This window comes from Mauremys reevesii, linkage group 2 (assembly GCF_016161935.1).
Source record: "Mauremys reevesii isolate NIE-2019 linkage group 2, ASM1616193v1, whole genome shotgun sequence".
In the NCBI taxonomy this organism is placed as follows: Eukaryota; Metazoa; Chordata; order Testudines; family Geoemydidae; genus Mauremys; species Mauremys reevesii.
In genome coordinates this window covers 156,841,164-156,864,915 of record NC_052624.1, presented here as the reverse complement: position 1 = coordinate 156,864,915, position 23,752 = coordinate 156,841,164, and the positions used below count along the sequence as shown (strand labels likewise).

General features: G+C 48.8%; 1 protein-coding gene across 2 annotated transcripts in view; it reads right to left on the bottom strand.

The window, feature by feature from the left end:
* Window positions 1–23,752, bottom strand: part of LZTS1 (leucine zipper tumor suppressor 1) — a 42,707-nt gene that overhangs the window by 8,806 nt on the left and 10,149 nt on the right. For both annotated transcript variants that reach the window (XM_039526210.1, XM_039526211.1), the window contains exon 2: window positions 2,775–3,262. In XM_039526210.1, the coding sequence (XP_039382144.1) occupies window positions 2,775–3,125 (351 nt within the window). In that variant the 5' untranslated portion in view covers window positions 3,126–3,262. The remainder of the gene's footprint in view (window positions 1–2,774; window positions 3,263–23,752) is intronic.

Below are 23,752 nucleotides of genomic sequence, written 5' to 3'. Positions count from 1 at the left end.
CCAGGAACTGAAATTAGAGGGAGGTGTTCGAAAAGGACTAAATTGGCAACACTGCAAGTAACTAGCTGACCACTGGGGGGTGGGGGATGTTCAGCATTCCAGAATCAGCTTAGCCTCTAGCCACTCTCCTCCCTTGGGAGCTTCCTTTGCTTCTCCTCTCTCAAGGACATAGCTGCTGTTTGTTCCTAGATGCACTGAAATACCCTGCATCCGCTGGGTCTAAACAGTGCAGCCGGCAGGGGAAGGGATGTTTGCGGTACCTCAGGCTTCTCCTCCCGTTGCTTCCTTGGACGGTGCCCTGGGACAGACACGGCTCCTGGCAGCTCAGCCAAGGGATAGCACTCTCTCTTGGCTCACCCCTGGAGCTGCTGCCTACCCCAATGAGGGTTGGAGCTGTGGGATGGGAACATGCAGGGGGCACGCAGCAAACCCAGTCACTGAAAAGGAGAATGTAGCTGGCTGGTTAATAAATAATTGTCATATTTTCAGGGAACTCAAGTACCTTCCAAAAGAGGGAGGGGACATTCCCCCCATTTTAGACAATATGGGGAACTAAGGTTCAGAGCTTCAGGAACTTACTCAGGACCACACAGTGACTCAAAGGCAGAGCTGGGAACAGAACCCAGGCTCCCGCTTTCCCCAACAGAGAACACTCCTCTCCCAAAGCAGGGAATGCAGCCCTGGTGCCCAGTTCCCCAGTACCCTGTGCAGTCATTTGCACCAGGGCAAAGCGGGGAGAAAACTCCACCCCTCTGATCTCCTGGCATATTACACTCAGTTGGCACTGGTGCAAATGGCAAGCCAAGGGGCAGGGTTCAGAGCCTATGGGCCCTGTTTCACAGGGCCCTGATCTAATCGCCAGATCCTGGGTTCATAAGTGGGGTATTGTGACCACTCTCCCTTTCTTTAGGGCTAGATGGGAGGGGAGTCCCAAAACTATTTGCTTTGTAACATGGGATCGTGGTCCAGAGATTGTTTAGCAATAGTGGACAAGCCATGTTCTTGGGCCGACCAGCAGTGGGCAGATAGCCCGTGTCTTGTAGCACTGGGCCAGTCTTTTAATTATTTTGACCATCTGGGGATAACGAGCGCGGATTCCTGAGGCAAGTGTGTACTACTGTTTACACAGGGCCTTGCTCCCTTGCTGGCCTGGGTCCCTAGGAAGGATTGTTTGGCTCATTCCTGTCACTGGAAGAGCTCTGTCGTGAGGGCCCTTAAAGCCACACTTGGTCATGGAAATGTTTCAGTGCAGGAGCAGAGGGAAGCTGTTTATAAACTGCAGCTTCTCCAGCGGCACAGACAGGGACTTGCTATCAATCTAATTCCTGGCTCTGGCCATCAGAGTTTGACTGGAGCACTCAGCTCCTTCATAATCAAGTTCTTGTTTAAAGAGTAGCAGCTGCCTTGTGAAAATCTTCCTCAAGCCGCCTCTTTATAGACTCTTGTGTTTCTCCTTTGTTGTACATACATACCCCGTTACCATAGTATCTGAGCATCTCACAATCTTTTAATGCATTTATCCTCACAATGCACATGAGGTAGGACGCTGCTATTATCTGCACTGTACAGATGGGGAACTGAGGCAGAGAGAGACTAAGGGATGTGCCCAAGGTCACACAGGAATTCTGTGGCAGAGCAAAGAACTGAACCCAGATCTCAGAAATGCTAGGCTAGCACTGTGACCTCACAACCATCCTTCCTATTTGTGTCTTAGCTCTACACAGTGGTTTTTATTTCTCTTTTCCCTCACTTTCATTGTTACCAGGCCTGGCTTGCTATGTCACAGGCCTCAGTCACATGAACACTGAGCAGCCATAGAGCTATTAGGGCTGGGGGAATCCTGGCAGTTTCAGTTCACAGTGGGGTCTGGCAAATCTTTTATTTGGTTTAAGTCCACACAGGTTTCCCTGCCTGCCTCCTGAGCTTCAATCTGACTTTGAATGAAGCCAGCAACTCAGTGCAAAACTCAGCCCAACCAGCTGAGTGCCACCAGGGTTTCCACCTGAAACCCCGAGGCTGCACAGTGACAGCCTGGGACTGGTTTATAGCTCCCAGATAAACTTGAGCGAAGCTTGTCGGGAAACTGGTCTGGGTTTGGAGTTTGTAATGAAATCTCAATGTCAAACCCCAAGAATGGTTTAGTTTAACAATTCTGCACCTCTCTAGTGGTCTTCAATCGGCTGGTGGAATTGGGAATTTTGTTTCAGCGAAGTGACTCTCCCAAAGTCAACCAGTGGCAGAGTTGGAAATAGAACCCAGGAGTCCTAATAGGGTGACCAGATGTCCCAATTTTACAGGGACAGTCCTGATTTTTGGGTCTTTTTTTCTCATATAGGCTCCTATTACCCCCCACCCCCGTGTCCCGATTTTTCACACTTTTTCACTGTCTGGTTGCCCTAAGTCCTGACTCTGGGTCTGTTCTAACCACTGAGTCACGCTGACGGTCCTAACCCCTTGTGCTGCCATAATCAACGGCTCTCCCTTAGTTAATCTGCAACTGGTCATATCCCACCCATCCCTAGGTCTTCTCTGCTGTAGAGATTTGCCCTGATTTCAGCCATCGGTGTAGCTGCACCTAATGTAGACAAGGCAAATGGTTATATGCTGCTACTGTATTTGCACAGCTGCAGCTCTACTGGCGCAAATAGAAGGACCGCCTGTCTGCCCTAAAGGCTGCATTAATGCCACTAACTACTCCGCTGGCTGAAATTGGGGCGAGCCCCCAGTGCAGACAAGGCCTTAGACACAGTGTGACTGGTCTCTACGTTACTAACCAGTTCCAGCTGATTGGAAAATGGCATCAGTTTCTGGGGAGTGGGTGTGGCAAAGTCCATGCCAGTCGCCCCTGCCTGGCTGCCCAGGTCCCCGCTGGAAAGTGAGGTGTAATCCGTCCGGTGGGAGCCATGGGCTTTCTGGCTGACCTTGATGTAAAAGAAGTCCTCATTCTTGTTGCCTTTGGAGCTGGACTTGTGGCTGGAGTCTTGAGAGAAGCCAAACCTCAGCAGCCCATCTGAATACCTGTTCAGCTTTTTCAGGTGGGACGACTTGCGGAGCTTGTACTGGGAGGCCCGGCAGTGCTTGCTGTGGAAGCTGTGGCCGGAGATGAGGCTACTGACGCTCCCCATGATGCTCCTGGGCTGATGGCATGTAGAGGAGAGAGGAGACCCCAGGAGTGTCTTCTACGGCGGCGTCCTGGCTAAGGGTGGAGACAGGTTGTGCTGCAGTCATAGCAAAAATCTCGCTGTACCCAGGAGTTGCAAACCTGTGGGAGACAAGAAGTGAATGGAAGAGGATAGAGCAGGGCAATTCAAGTGCACGGATCCATTTCAGATCTCTCTGCTGGGGGCTGCAGGGATCACGGGGGGAGGCCAGAGGGGGAGTTCTCTGGTCTATGCTGTGCAGGAGGTCAGGCTAGATGATCATAATGGTTCCTTCTGGCCTTAAAGTCGCTGAATCTAAGCCGCTGGATCCAATGCCAGTTCGGGCTGGACAAGTGTCCACACCACAAAAACTGCCTCCACCCCCACCCCATTGCCAGGCTCAGCAGAGGGACCAAGCATTGTTTGGGCTAGAGACTGCAGGTCCCTCTCTCCACTTCCCTAGGTCCAGGCTCAGAAGCACAGAGGGGACATGCTCCCAGTGTCCCACGGAGCAAACAGACAGAACGACAGGCACCCAACATGGTGAACAGGGAGGGGCGGTGGGTGTGTGTGTGTGTGTACGTACATACATACGTACATACGTACACACGTACACACACACACACAAAGAAGTAGCCAAGCTCCCTTCTGGAGTGTTCAGAATGCTGTCTAAAGCCTAATGGTGTCCTAATTCAGCAGCTGGTGCAGCTGCACCAGTGCTGACGGCTAGGGCCAACCCAATTAACTTAGCCGGGGAAAACCTTGGCTTGCTCCAGGGGTCGCCAGCGGCAAGCACTTCTGCAGCTGCACTGACTGCCCACCACCGGTGGCTGATTCGGGGCTATTCCCACATGTGGACAAGGCTTTTCCTTAATGACTTGCAGCCTCTGTTTGCCAGAATGGACAAGGGAAGGAGTCTCGAACCCAGCACTGGGGCATTCTGAAAACAAGATGTCACCTACAATAGGTGCTAGCTCTGTGGCTCTTAGCTACTGACTCTCATTGTTATTGTACTGCGGTAGCACTGAAGAGCCCCAGTCACAGACCAAGACCCTGTTGTGCCAGGTGCTGTACATAGTCAAAATCATATTCCTAAAGTCCAGCCCTCTGCAAAAACAAACTGCTTTAATGCAGAAAACACATCCATGGTATGTTGGAGGTAACAGAAAGTAGTATGTGATTTCCTGTGGTGGGGCATTGGGCAGCTTTCTGTTAGTCATCCCGACAACCTCCTGGTGCGTTCATTGGTCCGTGCTGGAGGGCTGTTATTACCAGATTCCAAGAAGACTGCTGGGGCTTTGTCTCCAAGTATGGTAGGACATAAATGAAATGGTTCGGCTGCACCTGGGGCTCCCGCATATCTGTTTGGAGACCAGTATGAGTGAGCAGAGCTGAGCAAAATGTTTGTCACATGCAAAATGTCTGACCCAAACACAGTTTTGAGTCAGCTCAAACCATTTTGTAAATTCACATCCAATTTGCCAAATTGTTTTGGTCAAGGGGAAAAAAAACCCTACACAAAATAATTCAGAGAGAGGCTAAAGGTTCTGTTCGGACATTGTTTCAAATGAAAATGTTTTTGTTTAGCCAAACTTGTTGTTTCAACATTTCTTTACATTTTATTTTTTAAAACCACCAATAATAAAACCTTTATAAAGCTCAAAATTGAAAACATCCTTTGTTTGCCCTGGGACCATTAAAAAAAACAACAACAAATCCCCCGCCCCCCGCAAGAACTTCAGCATTGCCAGCAAACTGAACAATCAGATTTTTGCACAGCTCTGCGTGTGAGCCCCAGTGGAGCTACGCCCTCTGCTGGGTGTGTGATGCCGGGTAACTGGCCGAAGGGATGCTGCAGCAAGAATCAGTGTAAATTAAAATACAGGCTGCTGGCTCAGATGTGGGTTTTCTTCTCTTGGAACCGACAACGAACAACCTTCCAATCATCGGATTCTTCTCTGATTCAAGGAAGTTCCCTTCCTGTAGTTAGCACCGCATCTGCCTCTGTCCCTTAAATATTCATTATGCCATTATATTCACTCATCCCCTGCCTCAAAAGGGTTAGTGAAAATAACACACTGCACTCATCTAGCACCTTTTAGTCAAGGCTCTCAAATCGCTGTGCTCGCTTGTCCTTTTCTTCCACACACGCACACCTCCTCCTCCATGGAGGATCTCAAACACTGTATTGATGAGAACAAATAGGACACTTCCAGAGTCGGCAGAATCACCCACTGTTTAGCAGCCATAGTCCTGCTGGGCCACTCTATTAACTTTACAGCCCAGCAGGCCTGCCCTTTCATCTTGTTCACTTGAGGGCACTTACTGCAGCCAGACTGAAGTCATGCTGCCTTATAGTTCTTTGCCGGTTTTCCATTATGGTCTGAGATAATGTGAGTGCGGGTGTCTGTGTATGCACATTCATCCGTGTGAAGGGATGTATGTGCATGAGTGTGTAACTGTGTGTGAGAATGCATGGGGTGCGTGGGCATGATCACGTGTGTTCATGAGTGTGCACGTGAGAGACTGAGTGCAAGAGTGTGTGTGTCAATGCCTGCCTGTGCAGGAAAGCAAGTTTATATAAGTGTGCAGGGTGAAGAAGCTACCTAGTAGCCAGGGCATTGTTAGCTTGTAGCCTGCTGGCATTCCTGCCATCCCCGTCACAAAGAACAGGCTGTGACTGAAAGGACAGTAGCTGAGGAAGAGATGTACAGGGTATGTGCACACCGCAATAAAACACCCGCGGCTGACCTGCGTCAGCTGGCTTGGGCTTGGGCCGTGGGGCAATACAATTGCAGTGTAGGTGTTCGGGCTCCGGTGAGGGTTGAGAGCCCAGGCTCCCGCCCGAGCCTGAACATCTAGACTGCAATTCAATAGCCCTGCAGCCTGAGCTGCCAGAGGCCAGCCGTGGCTGTTTTATTGCAGTGTAGACATACCATAGAAGGGCTTTTCCCTGGTGGTGAGGAAGGCTCTGCTAACCTCCCACAAGCTGTCTGAATTCCCCGGAGCTGGAACGATGGAATCCCAAGCTCCCTCGGTTTGTGGCATGGTTCCCAGAGAGCTGGATGCTATAAGCCTAAGGCTGGAATATCTCCAAAAAAAGGTATATTCCATCCTCTCCTTGGGCAGCCTTTTCCCTTGTCAAACTGTGCTCACAGCTTGCATGCTCACCTGACCATTTAACCTTCGCTTCCCCTGATGCAGCTTAAGCTCATTGACTTCTCCTGTTCCTACTGCCTGAGTGTTTGGCTGCTCTGCAAAGTTAAGTCGAGTTATAACGTGCGTAGACCCGAACGCGAGTCCCATCTATATCTAAAAAGCCTTCATTCAAATCTGGCGTTAAGAAGAGGTCAGGGCTATAGGCACAGCAAGTCATCTCTTAACACAACCACTGTGTTGCGTGGATGCAGGCTGGTGCCAGGAGTCCTCCAGCGCCGTCCCACAATTCCACCCATGTGCCCAGAGAGGACAGAAAGATTCTCCCACAATTCCTGGGGAAAGCATTCACAGAGTAGCCCAGCTTAGCATAGCGATAAGAATGGTGGGCTGCGTCCCCAGAAGTCTTAGCAGTACCACACAGAAGCGAGTGCAGCGCCGGTGCGGACACGGCAGCTCGGTGTTATGTGGCAGTCTGGTTGCGCTCGCTCGAGTTAGCCTAGCTCTGGAGGAATGACGCGAGCGTAGAGAACGTGTGTTCACTCTGCATGGAAGATAGACCCTATGGAGACCAACTGGCCCCTTTGGGTATTTGCAGAGTGTTCTCAGCTCTCCCCTTAGACACCCAAATCAAACTGTTTTCAAGTGAGGCTGATTCCCCTACAACTTATTGAATGCAATGCACTATGGGTTACCCCTCTGCAGCGACAAGGCCAGTGAAATGCCATTTCTCATAGACTTTAAGGTCAGAAGGGACCACTGCGATGACCTAGTCTGACCTCCTGCACATTGCAGGCCACAGAACCTCGCCCACCCACTCCTGTAATAGACCCCTGTCCTCAACTCATGATTTAAAGACATCGAGTTACAGAGAATCCACCATTTACACTAGTTTAAACCTGCAAGTGACCCATGCCCCATGCTGCAGAGGAAAGCAACCTCCTCCCCTGGGTCTCTGCCAATCCAACCCAGGGGGGAAATTCCTTCCCAACCCCAAATCTGGCAATCAGTTAGACCCTGAGCATGTAGCCATGACCCGCCAGCCAGACACCTGGGAAACAATTTTCTGTAGCAATTCAGAGCCCTCCCCATGTAGTGTCCCCTCACCAGCCACTGGAGATATTTGCTGCTAGCCACTGCACATCAGCTACATGCCATTGTAGGCAGTCTCCTCATACCATCTCCTCCAGAAACTTATCAAGCTCACATCTTCAACCCCCACTGTAATAAATGCGTTTAAAAACAAAAGCTGCTCCCCCAGCCCTCAATCTCTGCCCCATAGCCACTGCCTACAAGGCAAGCGCCCCATCGGAGCCCCCTGCACTTAACCCTCCCTGCCCCTATGTAGGAGAGAAGGGGAAGGAGGGAGGATGTGGCGGGAACTCAGCGTGTGTCCAACTCTTTATGAAAAGAAAGGGCCTGGAGCAAAAATAGCCCAGCAATAACCCTCTGATCGATACCCTGAAGCCAGCAGCTCGGCAGAAGTTTGTCTTCTCAAGAGGCAGCTGAGCTGTAGTGGAATTAAGAACCATTGAATCCCTATGGTGATTTCCTCCCCCAGAGTAAATGGCTTCCCCACCACGCTCCAGGCAGGAACAAGCTCCTACTGGAGGGGCAGATTAAGGCAGAATTCTAGGAGGGATCTGTGCTTGATTGAGTAAAAGGAGCCAGAGGGATTCTGTACGTGCCCAGCATCTCTAAGTCTATTGGGGCCCAGAGAAAGGACACAGGAGGGGGCAGATCACAGGACACCTGGGGGCAGGGAACTGGGCCGCAAGAACTGTTTACAGGAGGTTGGGATGTGAAGATCAAGTAATCAAGAGAGGGGATTGGGAGGAAGATTGTTTGCAGGAGTCCCCTCATGCACCTAAATAATTCTTCTGCCCTCCTGGGGCCTTTGAATACTCATAGCTGCATAGAGTTGGAAGAAGCTGCAAATCAATGACTATACACATTTGTCCCTTTCTTCTGTTCATGGAAAGGTCCATGTTGTTGTTTGCCAGGGAATTCGGGTGAACAATTTTCAACTCATTCCCTTTCATGTTATTACCCAGCACATGACACAGGATGCTCATGAACTGTTCCTTTTGCCCATCCTTTGGGCTTTTTCACAAACAGCAACTAAGCCCTTCTCTAAGCAGGAAAAAATTGCATAACCTATGGTGTGACTTTGAGCCCATCTTATTATGCCAGGCTAGTCCCCTGTGTGGACACGTTTTTCAGACAAGGGTGGCTTTTAATGGTTTATGGCCAGGTCTACACTTAAAAGTTTTGCTGGCATAGTTATGATGGTTAGGGGTGTGATTTTATTATGACACAGCTGTGCAAGTCAAGCCCTACTATAGATGCAGGGGCAGGGACCGTCTCTTTGCTCTGGGTTTGTCCAGTGCCTAACACAATGAGCTGTGGGTCCATGACTTGGACTCGTAGGAGCCCCGGTAATACAAACAACAGTAAGAGCTCTTTTGCCACTCATTGATTTTGCTCACTGAACTGGAATAAGCACTGCTGCCAGTGTCATAGCTGCACCTACACTAGGAGGAAGCAGAGAAAGCTCTGCCCTTTGGGAAGGGATTTAAGCTGAACCAAAAAAAAAAACAAAACACCCAGCCACATGTCTTGGAATAAGAGTGTTCACTGGGGACTGTAACAGAGTCCTGAGAACCAGCAGCTGAACCAGCACTCGGGTTACTGATAAGAGGAAAGGAGTGCTAATGACCAGCTCAGCCCAGGCTGAGAAGAGCTAGCGAGCTAATTAAGCCATTAACTGGGAGGGTAGAAAAAAACCACAGGAAGGCAGTGCTAGGGGAAGAGGGAGGGCATGGGAGTGAGCAGACAGGGTGGCCTAGAGTAAGGGAGATCTGCAGGTGGAGAGCTCCCTTTCCTCCTTTGGATGAAGGTGTTGTGAAGCTGCATGATGCTATTGATGGACTAGGACTGTATGGGGGTGGGGTGGAGCGGAGCAGAGCACTGTAAATAAACTTCAGGCAGGTACCTACAAAAGGAAGGTATTAGTGAGAGAAACCAGGAGTGGGGGGAGCATACAGGGATCATAGCAATATAAATGGTGAAGCTTTCCCATGATGACAAAGCTTAAGAAGAGGGAAGAACATGGTCAAACTAAGCTGCCTTTGGAACTGGCGTATCCATAAACCCTGAAAGTACAGTATCTGATCAGCCTTAATGGTTATTGTGCCTTCTTTACAGTCATGCTTAGCCAAGCTAGACACATTCCGCTCTTTAAATCTCTCCTCCGAAGTCAGCCCCTTGCTCCCTGAGCTCTCTCCAGTTTTCAATGTTTCTTTTAACCTACCTAAAGGGCTGTTGTGAGGCTTAATTACATTTAATGTCTGTGCAGCACTTAGGAAGATGAGAGGAATTATATATGTGCTAAGTATTATTATTATTATGGTTTGGAGGTATGCAGAGCTGTATACTAATTCCCTTTGCTAGAAAAACAGCTCTTCAAAGCCACTGTGGCACTTGGTTCCCCACAGCAGGGGTATAATGAAGATGTACCCTCTAGATAATTCAAGGGTTGGGTGGAGGGAAAGGGGGCGGGGTACAGGTTCCTGGTGGGCAGAAATTAATCAAAATGAACTAAATTCAGATTCCATGGGAAGAAACAACTGAAAGGGGAAATTGTTTGGTGGCTGAGTCATTCTAGCAGGGTGAACAATCGGGAGCCATTCTGCTTCCTACTGCTTGCTAAAAGCTTTTATGCTCCATGCCCTGGTGTTAAGGTCTCCTGTCTTTACCCTTCTGGCTGTGCATAAATGCCAGAGTCCCATCACTGAACGTCTTCCAGGGTGTTGCAGGATGGACTCGTCTTTACACAGGAATGAAAGTATATGCTGCTCCCCACAAAGAAAAAAGAAGAGTTTGTGTGCAAAGCAGATGCACGCATGTCCCTCATGGAAATGCAAGGATAGGGTGGAGGATTGCATGGCAAGTGTGACAACACTGAGGGACTGCCTGGGACATCCCTGTCCTGAAAAGGATGAAAGACACCATGGCCTCTCTGCCTGGGATAACATAGAGCACATGGCTTTTCTGACACACAGTGAGGAGAGCAATGAAGAGCACTGTGGTACCTAGGGTCCATTTCATAAGTGCAGCTCTAGCAGAGGCAACCTCAGCCCAGTCCCTACCCACTGAGTTGGGGAAGGTGCTCTTCTGGATCATCCATATTGGAGCACAATAGCCCTGGTTAGATTCTTTGACGAAGGAAGGGGGCTCCCTTTTTAGATTGCCACATAGGGCTGTTCATCTAATCTGTCAGCCTCTTCTCAAGGGCTTTGTCCAGTCTGCTTTTAAATGTTCTAAGCCGAGGTCCATCATGGCCTTGGGGAGATTGTTCCACAGCCTGTTTGTTTCTCCTAAATTTTCCTGTACCCAGTTGCATCCTTTCACTCCTAGGTAGACCTCTGTGCACCACCCTAGATAACGCCTCTCCAGCCTAAATGTTCACTGCAGGCCCTTTTCATGCCGCTGTTTACCCAGGCGAGACATATAGCTCTTTTAATCTTTCCTTGTCTGTCATTTTCCCCAAGTCCTTAATCACTCATATTGTTCTTTGAGCGATTTCCAGACTGTCTAGCACATCTCAAGTGCTGAGAATTAGACACTGTGTTCCAGGTATAGTTAACTTGTACCAGAGCTATGGAGAGGGATTATTATATAAAGGTTGAGAAAAATCCAATTAACTATTAAATATCACACACACACACGGATTGTCATGAGCCAGGAGAAGTGGATTCTACATCCAGCCCTGGGTTTTTCTAAGTTTCAAATTCCAGTTTCAAACTCTTGGTCCTTATAAACCCAAGGGAGGAAGAAAACCCCCAAGAACTCAGAATATCCACTCAAATGCCTGTATCTATTTGGGGAGATTAATGGAAATAAGTAAGAGCCAAGGCCTAAACACTGGAGTTTTTTTCTCCTGGCTGTGCTACATCAAGACAATCAATTTTGGAACCATTCAGAGTTTACTGATTAAGAGAGGTAATGTGTGGAGGAGGATAATTTGCCACAGGGCACAGGAAAATTGGTGCAGAAATTCTGTGCGTGTGTGCACGCACACACATCTGGCCTACGTGTGTGTGTGTGTGTGTACATGGCAGGTAGCAATCACAGAGTGAAAACCTCCCAACACAGCTATCACCTTGGCAGGGCAAGACATCAGGCAACACAAGCAAAGGAATGAGGAAAAGCAGCCATCATACTTACAGACATAGGCTGAGATTTTTCAAAGGTGCCTAACAGATTTTGATGTCTTAAACTTGATGGGAACTTAGCGTCCAAATCTCCTAGGAACCTATCCAACCCATGGAGCGCAGGCTTTGAAAGAGAGAAGGCTTTGGCTGAAACACACAGATGCCCCTCTAAAAGGACTGGCTACTCGCTAAAATTTCTGTGGTACCCTTGAGCCAAGTTTCTCAATGTGCTTTATGCAGATCAGTAAAAGAAGCCTCGTCATATTCCTATTTTACAGATAGGCAGACTGAGGCAGATGTTTAGGCCAACATTCTCCAAAAAAATGGCCTCTGATTTTGAATGCCCAGTTGGAAGCACCATGGGCCTGATTTTTAAATCCCCTGCAGTGCCAGGTGAGCTCCGGCCACTTGAAAAACAGACCAAAGACCTTTCAAGCAGAGAACCTGTAAATGGAAACAACCACAATACAAGGCCACTTTCACCTTAAGGGGCTTGTGCCAAGCGACAGAAGTCAGTGGCAGAGCTAAGAAAAGAACCAGCAGGTCCCAATTCCAGGGCTGCACATTTAAGCTGAGGAACACCTTTCCTTGCTCAATTTCTGGTGCATCTCTGGGAGATGGTAAGGAGCGTGTGGGAGCCGCTGGGACTTTCCGACAGCTCGGCAAGAAGCATTTAAATAATTCTCATCCCTCCTACGCACCTCTGAAAGTTTTTTTTTCTTTCCTTTTCATTTAAAAACTAACATTTGAAATATACGGAGGAGTATGCACTCCCTGCGCTTCATTAACATAAAATGAAGGGCCTGCAAACTGACAGGCTGCAGAGAATTCAGAGCAGGAAAAGAAAGCCAGTCTCCTAAACTAATCCTTTTGTGGCTTGGGCTTGGGAAAAAGAGAGAGAGAGAGAGAGAGTGTGTGTGAGAAAGAGATGCTGAAAGTGTGGTGTCTGTATGTGTGTTGGCAATTGTGTGTGCGTGCATGAGTGTGTACGTGTCTGTGTGTGAACGTGTGATGATGGATCTGTGTGTCTATACGTGTGTATGTGATGGAAACCACGTGCGTATGTGCAGTGAGTGTTTTTGAGAGTGTGTAGCAGTGTCAGTGTCTTGGTGCATGTTCTGCGAGGGTGAGCGATGAGTCTGTGATGCTGAGAGTGTGGTGTGTGTTGTCTAGAACATGTAGTGTGGAAGTGGGGAGGTCTCTAGCCGTCTTGAGCACGTCCATGTGCTGCCTGGGTGTCTATTGTGTCTTTGTGTGTGTTCTCTATTAGCAGGTAAGGAGAAGTGTGTGATATGAGTGCATGGTGTCTCATTTGGCATATGTTTTTTCTTTTTCAGTGTGCGTGTGTATGTGTGTATTTGGTTCTAGGCAAGAGTGAGGGTGTGTGTGTGTGTGTGTGTGTGCAGCAGTTTCTGATGAGTGTGTGGCATCTCTGTGTGTGTGTGTTTGTGTCAGTGTGAGGTGTCCGTGCATGTGTGATGTATCTGCTCATGTCTGTCTGTCAAGAGCCAAGGAGACATGGCAAGGGCAAAGAGACCAGGATGGGAGCCATCAGCACAGCCCCACTATTGTGTTAAACTCCCTTTGCGTCATTAACTTTATGAGTGCTGTATATTTCAATCATCTCTGTTCCAAACCCCTGGCCTCGCCTGATTAAAGGGGTTAAACACCATGACATTAAAATGCAATTCACCCTGTCACTTGCCAATTGACAGGGACAAAATAAAAGAAAAGATGGGAGCCTTCCCCCCGGCCCTGCCACCTCCCGGTAAATTAGCCCCACAGCTTCTGCTTGCTCTTTTGTATCTGCTGGTTGGGTTGTGAGTGCCCTGTGGGGAGGGGTAAGTACACAGCGCACGGGCCCAGCATTGGTCAGACTTCATTACCAATGCATTACATGTCAGAGCAGCTCTGGGGGACAGAATGCAGGGACCCATCAGGAGAGCCAGAACATTATGATGCAAATAGGGGCCGGGGCTGGCACAGTGTGCAAGGGGGCCTAGACGACAGGGCTGGGCTGAACAAAGAGATTATATCTTTGCCGTAGGGTATGGAGATCGGGGGAGGAGGCAGATTCCGTGCTGGCATAAGTGGGGTGCAACCTCACTGACTTCAGTAGAGAGAGCCCTGCTTACGCCAGGGATGCATCTGGCCCCAGGGCTTTGTGTGCACGTGTGCCTGAACAGCAGGGTAAGCTGGTGATTCAATGGCAGAGCTTAGAGGCAGGTTGCTCTGGTTGTGTCTGGCTAGATGACCCTTCACGGGATTTCAAGGGCCTGTTTAACTAAATCAATTGAGGTAGATTGATAATGGGCCATATGTGGGGGTTTGTTATAAGGTCCATGACACGCTCCCTGCTCATGTCCCTGTGTTACTGAACTGTAACACTAACCCTAACCCTAAAGAGAGATGTGCTATTATTAATCTATGAAGGTAGCATGTATAGAAGGTAGCATGTGCTATTATTAATGTATGAAGGTAGGGTGACCAGATATCCCGATTTTATAGGAACAGTCCCGATTTTGGGGGCTTTTTCTTATATAGGCACCTATTAACCCCCAACCACCGCCTTTCCGATTTTTCACACTTGCCCTCTGGTCACCCTATATGAAGGTAGCATGTATAGACCTCAGTTGAGGTCAGGGTCCCATTGCTCTAGATGCTGTACAGACACATAGGGTACGTCCACACTTACCCCATGTTTTTCAGCCCACTGACCACCCCCACCATCCACATACAAAGCCATTAAGTACTTGGTTACATGTGCTTTGAGCCCACGCTCGCAGGGTTACAGGTTACAGCCTGTGCTTTGCTTTAAGGCAGGCGCCGACCCGCCCATTTTGCGGTGAGGATGCAGCTAAAGCATGCGTAGCTGAGCTCATGTTTACATAGTCCTCCAATGTCATCCCACAGTTCCACAGAACTCACTTCCCACTCGCCTCCAATGCACCTGAAGCTACCTGTTTACATACACTTGGCTAGCGTCGAACCCTTCATTCCAGGTGGCCTGCTCCGTTTTCTGCACAGCTCAGCCTTACCAGATACTGTTAGCTGTCCAGGGGAGCACACCAGGGTTCAGAGACGCTGTCTGTCCTGAAGCAATTACAATATGGACAAGCCAACCCAAAGGTGGGAGGAAGGAAGGATTATTATCTCCATTTTACAGATAGGAAATTGAGACACAAAGAGACTAAGACCCAGATTTTTAAAGGTATTTAGGCACCAAACTCCCATTGATTTCAAAATCAACTTAAAATCTGTGTCAAAAACTTGCCCCAGATCACACAGAGTCTATGGCAGGGGTTCTGAAACTGGGGGTTGGGACCCCTCACCTCAGGGGGTCGCAAGGTTATTACATGGGGGGGGGGTCGCAGACTGTCACCCTCCACCCCAAACCCCACTTTGCCTCCAGCATTTACAATGGTGTTAAATGTATTAAAAAGTGTTTTTAGTGTATAAGGGGGGGTCACACTCTGAGGCTTGCTGTGTGGAAGGGGTCACCAATACAAAAGTCTGAGAACCCCTGGTCTAGGGAGTTTGTAGCAGAGCCAGGAAGTGAATCCAGATTGCCTGGGTCTCAGGCCACCCTTCCTTCCTACTGGCGGCATTACTGACACTGCTATTTTGATGGGGAGGATATTTCCAGGATCATCCCCATTTATTCGCAGCTTGTGGAATGCTAACTAATTTCTGGTGAGAGGAATCCACAGGGCCATCAGACCGTGACTCCCCATTTATCACGCTCGACAAAGTTTCAGAGTGGGTGGTGACAATAGCTAGGGCTTGTAGGAAAGAAAATGCCATCCATTGCAGTCGGACTAGATGACTGTCTAGAGACAGAGAGAATCTCTAATTCCCTGTGGGGGTTGGAAAGGAGGAATGGAGTAAGATAAAGTGGTCAGAGCACAGGTCTGGGAGTCAGGAGTAGGCCCTCGAGAGCCTCTTGTGACACTCAAAACCAGGAAAAAACGCCTTCTGGTTTTGGGTATCACCACAAGCTTAAAACTCAGGCCAAGTTTGCTGAGATTTCAAAGATGTTGAGCGAATCTGGAGGTGACTGATGGTCTCATTCCAAAGCAGGAGAAACTCCATTGCTTGGCCACATGCTCTGCAAAATTCAAAGCAAAGCACCAAGAAGTGCAACCTCTGCATGGATCTAAATCACAAGAGGAGTGCAGCATGATCACCTGGGACAAACACTGCTGCATTTCACTCCGGGCTGCTGGGTCCTATCGCTAGTTCTGACACTGACTAACTGTGTGGCCTTGGGGCCATCTTTCTGCACTTCTATTTTCCCTGGATAAAATGGGGATAATGACAATGAGGAAGGTCCTTGTGAGACTTCAATTAATGTTTGCAAAGTGCTTTGACATTCTAAGTGCTAGGGAAGCACAAATATATTTTTATACTAAGTAACATGAATGGAACAGGTTTCTTCATAGGCAGGGAGACCGCTGTAGTCTCCCTGTTAATGAAAGAGTGCGATGGGACCTGAAGGAAGGAGGGGCATGAACAGACCAACTCCTGCCTTTGCAGGAAAAGAAAGAAAAATAAATCACATCCCACATTCCTTTTCCAAAATCGAGTCATGTCAAACCTGCCTCCCACCCAGGGCTTTCCCTGGGAGAGACAAACCTCTCCCCTCCAGGCATCTTTCTGGGTGGATTGAAGGAATTCAGTCTTATCTTGTCACTGCCCCTTGAAGTGTACTTGCTTTGAAGCCATTTGCCTATACAGCTTGTCACCTCTTCCTTGCTAATTTTCACACACTCCTTCTCCTTCTGTTTACAAGCTGATCCAAGTCAAGAGCCTCTTTCCAGCCTTCCCTCTCTGTGTTTATACCACTCATCACCTTGGTGTGTCTCTCCCGCTCCCCTCTACTTTCTCTCCTTCATTATTAGCCATCATTCCTATTGTAGAAGCAGGTAAGGGTCAGGGCTGTGCGCAAACAAGACAGAGAGTCCCTGGGCCCAGCAGCTCACAGGCTAGGATCTCGCGCACTCTCTCTCACCAGGTGATACTCCCCATGTTCCAGCTGGCGATCACTAACGGCACAAAGGTGGAGCTTTGAGTACTGCTTGAAGAATCTAACCCCCCCAGTCAAATGTTGCCAATTGTCAGAGTGAAAAGGACAAATATTTTATCTGGGGCATCTGACTTACATTTCCATTAAGAGATGGACTGAACCGAAACCCTGAAACCGACCAACCCCACACATTTCTTCTAGGAGTGGGATCAAGATTTCATACTTGGCACAGGTCAAACCGCAAACCTCTAAGCCGTGAACTGACCCCCCGCAGAGCTAGGCCGATTGATACCAGCTGAGGACCTAGCCTTGGCCTCCTGTGTGCGAGGGGGTTTTCTATTAGTGTCCTGTAATTTCACCGCTGGTTTCCAGAGAAGATTCAGGGAGAGCACAGGTCGTCTTCCTCTTCCCCAGATGGAGGTAGGTTCTTAGAAGCCTGCTAATTTCAGCCCTCCACAGAAGTGGCAGCGATAGCACTTTGAGTGTCCCATCAGCAGCGCCGCCCCTGGCCCGCCCCCTGTAATCTTCACCCTAATTGTGCTAATGGGAATGAATTCAAACACCGCCCTGGCAGGCGCCATCCTTTTGGCGTTCAATAGTTGTTCCGCGCTGGTGAAGGGCCCCATTACAAGGCATTCATTCACTCTAATTCATTCATCGACATTCATTGGGATCATTTTGATCGCAGGCCGTGAGTGAATGGAGTCGGGAGTCACAAAGCAGGCACATGTGTTCCGTCCTGATTTGCCATTAGTGAAGGGGGACACTTCAGATGAAGAATAACCAGCCTGAATTACATGTTACATCCACTCTAATAGCCTGGGAGTCCATCACACTTAATGTTGTTTCAATGAACACCGGGAGAATTCACACCCACTGGCTGCTGCTTATTATCGAAGCTGGCAGTAGGCTTGGCACTGAGTTCAGTGGGCTTGATGCCAGTGCAACACGAGTCTGTTGTACCATGTCTCGGCAGCGACCGTGGGCAGCTGAGGCCAAACACTTGCTCAGGCGATCCTTCCGCCTGCCCAGTAGCTAAAGATGTATTTGCCCAAATAGGAAAAATGGGACAGAAGAGAAAGATGACAAGGAATCTTTATAAAATCTGACCTTGGGCACTGTCTCGTTGTGCCAGTCAGAGATCAGACCATGCTAGCATGAAGAAGCTCCTGCCCAAGCTAGAGTCCTCTGATTGAAAGGGATAGCAGGCAGTACTGAACTCAGAATCAGATTCCTTTTGGGAGCCGGACACCTAAGTCATTATGCCAAGGTGCTCAGGATGCAGATCCTGGCTTGGGTCCTGATCCTGCAATTGGATCCAGGCAGATGGGCCCTTGAATCTATGCTCCATGTGGGCATAAGGGTTCACTTGTGCAGAGCCAATTCTGGGCTTGGGGCCTTGCTTGGTTAGTATTGGAAGAAACCCCCACTCTCATATGCAATTTCTTCTGGTTCCTGGCGGAGGCGTCATGAACCAACTCACTAGTCCTTCACCTTGGAGATGTGAGAACCAGTGCTGTCTAACCTCAGAAATAAAGGGATGGGGATATTTTGGGTGATGGTGGGGATTTCTGCATTGGACATGGATAGGAAATATCCACCCAGAAGGGGCACATAACTGGAATAGGTGATTTCAGTGGGACAGCGGTGTGGGGATCCCAGAATGGGAACAGCTAGGACACTGCTAATGAGGGATTGCAGCGCTGCATGTGGGGAGTCCAGGACTGGGGAAAACAGAGAGTGCTGCAGATCAGGGACTGAGGTGCACTGGTAGAGCTCTCTCTGGGGAGCCCCGGACTAGAATAGAGGGATGGCTGCAAGTCAGCAATGAGGCACACTGGCAGAGCCACTTGGAGAGGAAACTGACTCAGCACCTGCCTCTGCTGTGCCTGGTTTTACGTTGTTTCTTCCGCCCCCCCTTCCCGCCCCTTTTAAAAAAAAGCATGACAATTCCCATGATGAGAGAACCCTACAGAATGTAATAGCGGATTCTGTCCTTGCTATGGAACAGCTAACGAATCTACAGCAAGGCTCTCATTCACTGTAAAACTTCTATAGGTCAGATCCTCAGCTGCTATAAATCAGTGTGGTCTGGCTGACGTCAGTAGAGTAACGCCAGCCTATGCCAGTGGAGGATCAGCCCGATGGGTGCTCAGAGTAATTTCTAAAGAACCCCACTGCATTTCTATAGACCCCTCATGCTTTAATCCCTGTGACATTTTACAGGACTTTCCTATCAGGGTCACCAATCAGTAACGTGAGCAAATATGTTTTTGAAATGCAATTTATTATTCTTTTCCCTCCCCAGTCAGCGAGGGACCTAGAAGGGAAATAAACAAGGAACAGTTAGAGCTGGTGGCTAAAATGCCCCAGCTGCAGCTAAAGGGCATTGTCCCCAGAAAGAGCTGAGCTTAACACAGGCAGGCTCCGGGCAGGTAAAGCCCCCAGGAAAGTCACAAGATGGACGAAATGACCTAGTTGGATAGGAACGGACAAGGAGGGATCCTCTTGGGGAATCTGTGGCTGAGCTGCTCCTGATAAGATTAATGAGCTCGGCTGCAGCACCCCGTGGGTTAAACAGTTTGTCCCTGTGCTGGCTGCTGTAGCTGACACTTTGCATTCTCCCTGGCTTCATGTGGGAGATGAAAGGGTTTGTTCTCTCACTCAGAGACTCCTGGGGGGTGTTGAGGCGCGCTACTGAAATCCAGCCTGCTCCCCAATGTCTATCAACTCAGCCCCACCTCTGGTCACCTGGTACCCTGCACTTTTGATCTCAGTCATACAGATGTCAATCCACAGGTGCTGGGGGTGCTGCCGCACCTCCTGGCTTGAAGTGGTTTCCATTATATACAGGGTTTACAGCTTGGTTCAATGGCTCTCAGACCCTCCACTATAAAAATTGTTCCAGTCCCCTGTGTAAATCCATTGACTTTAACGGAGTCACTCTCGATTTACATCAGCGTACATGAGATGAGAAGCAGGCCCTGTGTGTACAGGGACATTTGCTCAGGTTCATCTTCATTTCCATCAAGCCTCACAGTTTTACCAGTCCCAATCGCTGCCGTTCCTCAAAGACTGCGCATAGGATCCCTTCTCTTTGCCCTGCAGCAGCTGGGCTTGCACCAACCAAGCCTTAGGATTAGCACAGCCCCAGCTAAACTGCCAGAGATGGGGACTAGACTGTGTGTTTCCTTCCCCCTGCTTAAAAGTGGACAAAGTGGACCCTTCCTGCCACCTTTCCCATCTGCTGGGGAATCGCGTACTGCCATGAACTGTTGAATAAATGTGAGATAGTGGGTAAACCTTGGCCCAAGAGCTGTTTGAGTTCCTCACAGCTAAGACCATCTCTGAGACTTATAATTGCTACAAATCCACATGCAACAAGCAGGATTCCAGAGGCTTGCTTTTAGCTAAACACAGAAAGTCTGGGAAGGATTTGATTGCCCTGCAGAAGGTGCTGAACAATGCAGGGAATAGGTGGCACAACAGCGATTGCCTAATTTGCTCAGCTCTGGGTCCGATCTCTCCACAGCCAGTGGTTAGAAATGGGGTAAGTAAAGTCAGGCTGTTTCCTGCATGAGGGTGCATCAGAAAAGCAAACATTTCCAGCGTACTATGCCTGCTCTGAACTGCACCCAGGGTCCCTTTGACTTTCTCTCAATTGACCAGAAAACACTGTTTTCATAGCCAAGCCATCCTTCATTCGCAAAAATAAAATAAAATGATTTCCATCCTTGAAAAGCAGAGCACAGGCTCCTGACTCTCTCTCTCCCCCAACACAGCTGCAGTATTGTTACATAGCTTCACACAAAGGATCAAGATGTTACTGGGAACTGTGCTTGAAAAGTTCCAGTCTTCCCTCCTACTAGAAATATACCTTGCCTTCAGTATCAAATAATGTGGGTGACAGCAGGGTCATGTTGCATTCCAGAGGGAAATAAACTTATAGTCAGTGCTCTGAAGAATGGGCTGACTACTCGTGGATGCAGGCTTAATGGACAGCCATTGTGCACGCTTCCCCTACGTCGCTCTGCATTTCAGTCCTCAGCCTCAGCATCACCTGCTATTCTAGTCCTTGGAGTCAGCCCCAGTGCATCTCAGTTCTGACCCATAGCACGCTTGTGCCGCCTATATAGCTCTGCCAATGTCCCGCCATCCTATCTCACAGCATCTCCAATCCTGGGACCCCGTACAACTCTATCAATGCCCCTCGGTCCTGCCTCACAGCCTTGCCACAATCCAGTTCTGGGATCCTCACCAGACAAAATGACATCACCTGGACTGAGGCAGCCCACAATGCTGCACTAAATGCATCAAGGTGCTTTTCAAAGATCCCTGTGAATCATCAAAGGATATTAAATCTTGGGCTTTGGGGTTTAAGCCATTCTCTGACTATTAGAGATCAGGACGAGACCCATGCAGGGGGCAGACAGCTACTATCGTAGGGTTCTTACACCTTCCTCTGAAGCAGCTGGTGCGTCAAGAGTCAGGAGGCTGAACTAGCTGGGCCTTGGGTCTGATCCAGCCAACAGGCAGTTCCTTTGTGCCTCATGAAACCAAAATCAGCAGCTGCAGCCTATGCAGGGCAATGCTGCCAACACTACTACATTCTGCCCAAATACTGTCCATTGATTATTTCTCTCCTACATTATTTATTTACTCTTTTGAGTATCTGTATTGCAGTCACACCCAGAGGCCCCAGTCAGGGATTGGAGCATGCTGTACTAGGTGCTGTTCAGACATATAATGAAAAACTGTGCATCCCCCAAGAAATAATGTCGGAATAAAGCAAAAAGAGAGACAGACCCGGAAAATCAAATGGCCCAAAGAATCCAATCTACTCTCAGCCTCCTTTTGTCACATGCATTTCCGAACCTCATCAGTGATTTAACGCCAGAGCACAGTGCACGCACGTGTCATATCAGTCATGCTCCCGGCACAAAGCAAACGTGTATGAGCCATAGCTAAATATTCCCAGGGTGGTGATGGTGGGGAGATCTTTTTAGTTTATTTAATTCCTAAGAGCATCTGGCTTTTCCCACTAATGAGTGACTAATACTGCAATTAAAGTGTCGCTAATTGGAAACTTAGCTGTGAATCTCCTCTTTTCTCTCACAAGTTTGCTGAATCTTTGGAGATTCAGGGTTCAAACCTGCAAGGCATTGAGTGCCCCCAATCTCTATTGAAGTCAGAAGATGTTCACAGGCTCTCTGTCTGTAAGAAATTCATGCTCTGCTGATATCAGACACAATTTCTTAGATAAGCTACAGGCAAAAACAGGGAGCTGGGACTAGGACCCTGATCCTTCAAGCGTCAAATTCACAGGACTCTAACCTTTGAATAACTATCTCCCCTGGTTGTGAGCTGTACCAGGTCCCCTCTCTTCCCATTACAAGTTCCTGGGAGAGATTTCTGCATAGTCCCCAATAGGTTTTCCAGCCACATGGTGACAAAGAATCCCTAGCAATGAATAGCTCTTAGGGGTGTTGGTGGTAGGCAACAGTTCAGGGTTAATGAGAGAGAACATGGCTTATGACTGACAGTCAAACCCACCACCTTTCCTGGAGCCTGGTCTACACTTACAATTTAGACTGACTTAGCCACAGTGCTCAGAGGTGTTAAAAATACACACGCTCCTGAGCACTGTAGCTATGCCCACCTAACCCCCGGTGCAGAAGCAGCTAGGTTGATGGAAGAATTCTCAATCTAGCTACCGCCACCCAGTTTGGTGGATTACCTACATGGATGGAAAAAACCTTTCCGGTAATGCAGGAAGCATTTGCACAACAGCACTCTAACAGCATAATTCTGGCACTGCAGCTCTGCTGCCGCAGCACCCAGAGTGTTGTAGACATAGCTTGGGTGTGCACCCTCCTAGCTGACAGATGCAAAGCGATTGTTCTCGCTCCTGGAGGAGGGTGAACAGGACCTCGTATACCCAGCGCTGGTTATTTTTGGGTCCTGGAACAGTGCGAGGCTGACAGCTGATGCCGAGGTGGGTGACAGCTGAATGCCGAGCGCGGCTTTCGCTTCAGATCCGAAAGGCCCTTTTCACTCATCTATTTCTGAATCAATAAAACATGATCTGCCAAGACGGAAAAAAAACAACCCCCAAAAAGATGGTTGTAAGGGTCTGCCTTGGCCCAGGTGCTAATCAGCCCCCAGAACGTCACTGCAGGGTGTTCTACTGTGCTACCTCCCTGCTGAGCCATGCTTAGGAAGCAGGAAAGGGATTATCTCTTTGTCTTGTGCTTAATAACAATCAGGGGAAAAGGTGAAGGGCTCAGAGCTAGAGTTCAGCTGCATGGCCAGGGGCCTGGTTTCTTAGCTGAACTATCCAGACCTCTCTAAAGCTGGAAGTCACATGGAAAAGGGTTCCCAGATGGGACTCTAGGTACTTTCCACTTCCTGATCCTACCACAAATGCCACAAAATCTCCCTTTCTTGTGGCCCTTCCGAGACTGGTCTTTGGGAGTGGCCAAGCCCTAACACATTCGAAAAAGGGTGACCCTATCCCTGTACACCACCTGGGCAACTGCTGCCTATGGAGGAGAGGTTGTGAATACCTTCATGACCTCTGAAGTGCTATCACTTAATGCCCAGAAGAATGGATTTGATTTTCCCACACTGTCTCCATTTCCTGCATAAGCTCTAGCAGCTTGTAAGACAACAATCAAAACTGCCTGAATGTATTGGGCAATGTAAAGATGGCATCATGTCAGCAGGTGATGGTGTCACATCACTGTTGTGATGATGTAATACTGCAGGTGTTAAAATGCCAGAGCCTTCTCTATACTAGGGCTCCTGCTATTGCTGCAATCAGTGGGAAATTTTAGGAGACAACCACAGTGTGGGCAAGGTAGGGAGGGGAAGGGATTTGCCTACAGTCAGTCAGCAGCAGAGCCAGAAACAAAACCCAGGTGTCTTGGCTCCCAAATTTCCAACCTAACCACTACACAGTGTGGTCTAGGAAAACAAAGCAGTCCTCCCTAGCCCTGCTATTTACGATTAAAGCTGCAACGATGGATAGGAAACCCACTTCCTGACAGTTAATAACCAGCTGGCGTAGTGAAGGGCTTCAACCTCAGGCCCCTCAAGCCAGTCACTCCCCAAGTGCCAGGAACTGCTTGCCCCGGTGGTTATTGCTGTGAATAAACCCTGGAAATATACAGAGGGGAACTGATCTTTCCATGGATAGTGAAAAGTTAAAAGTT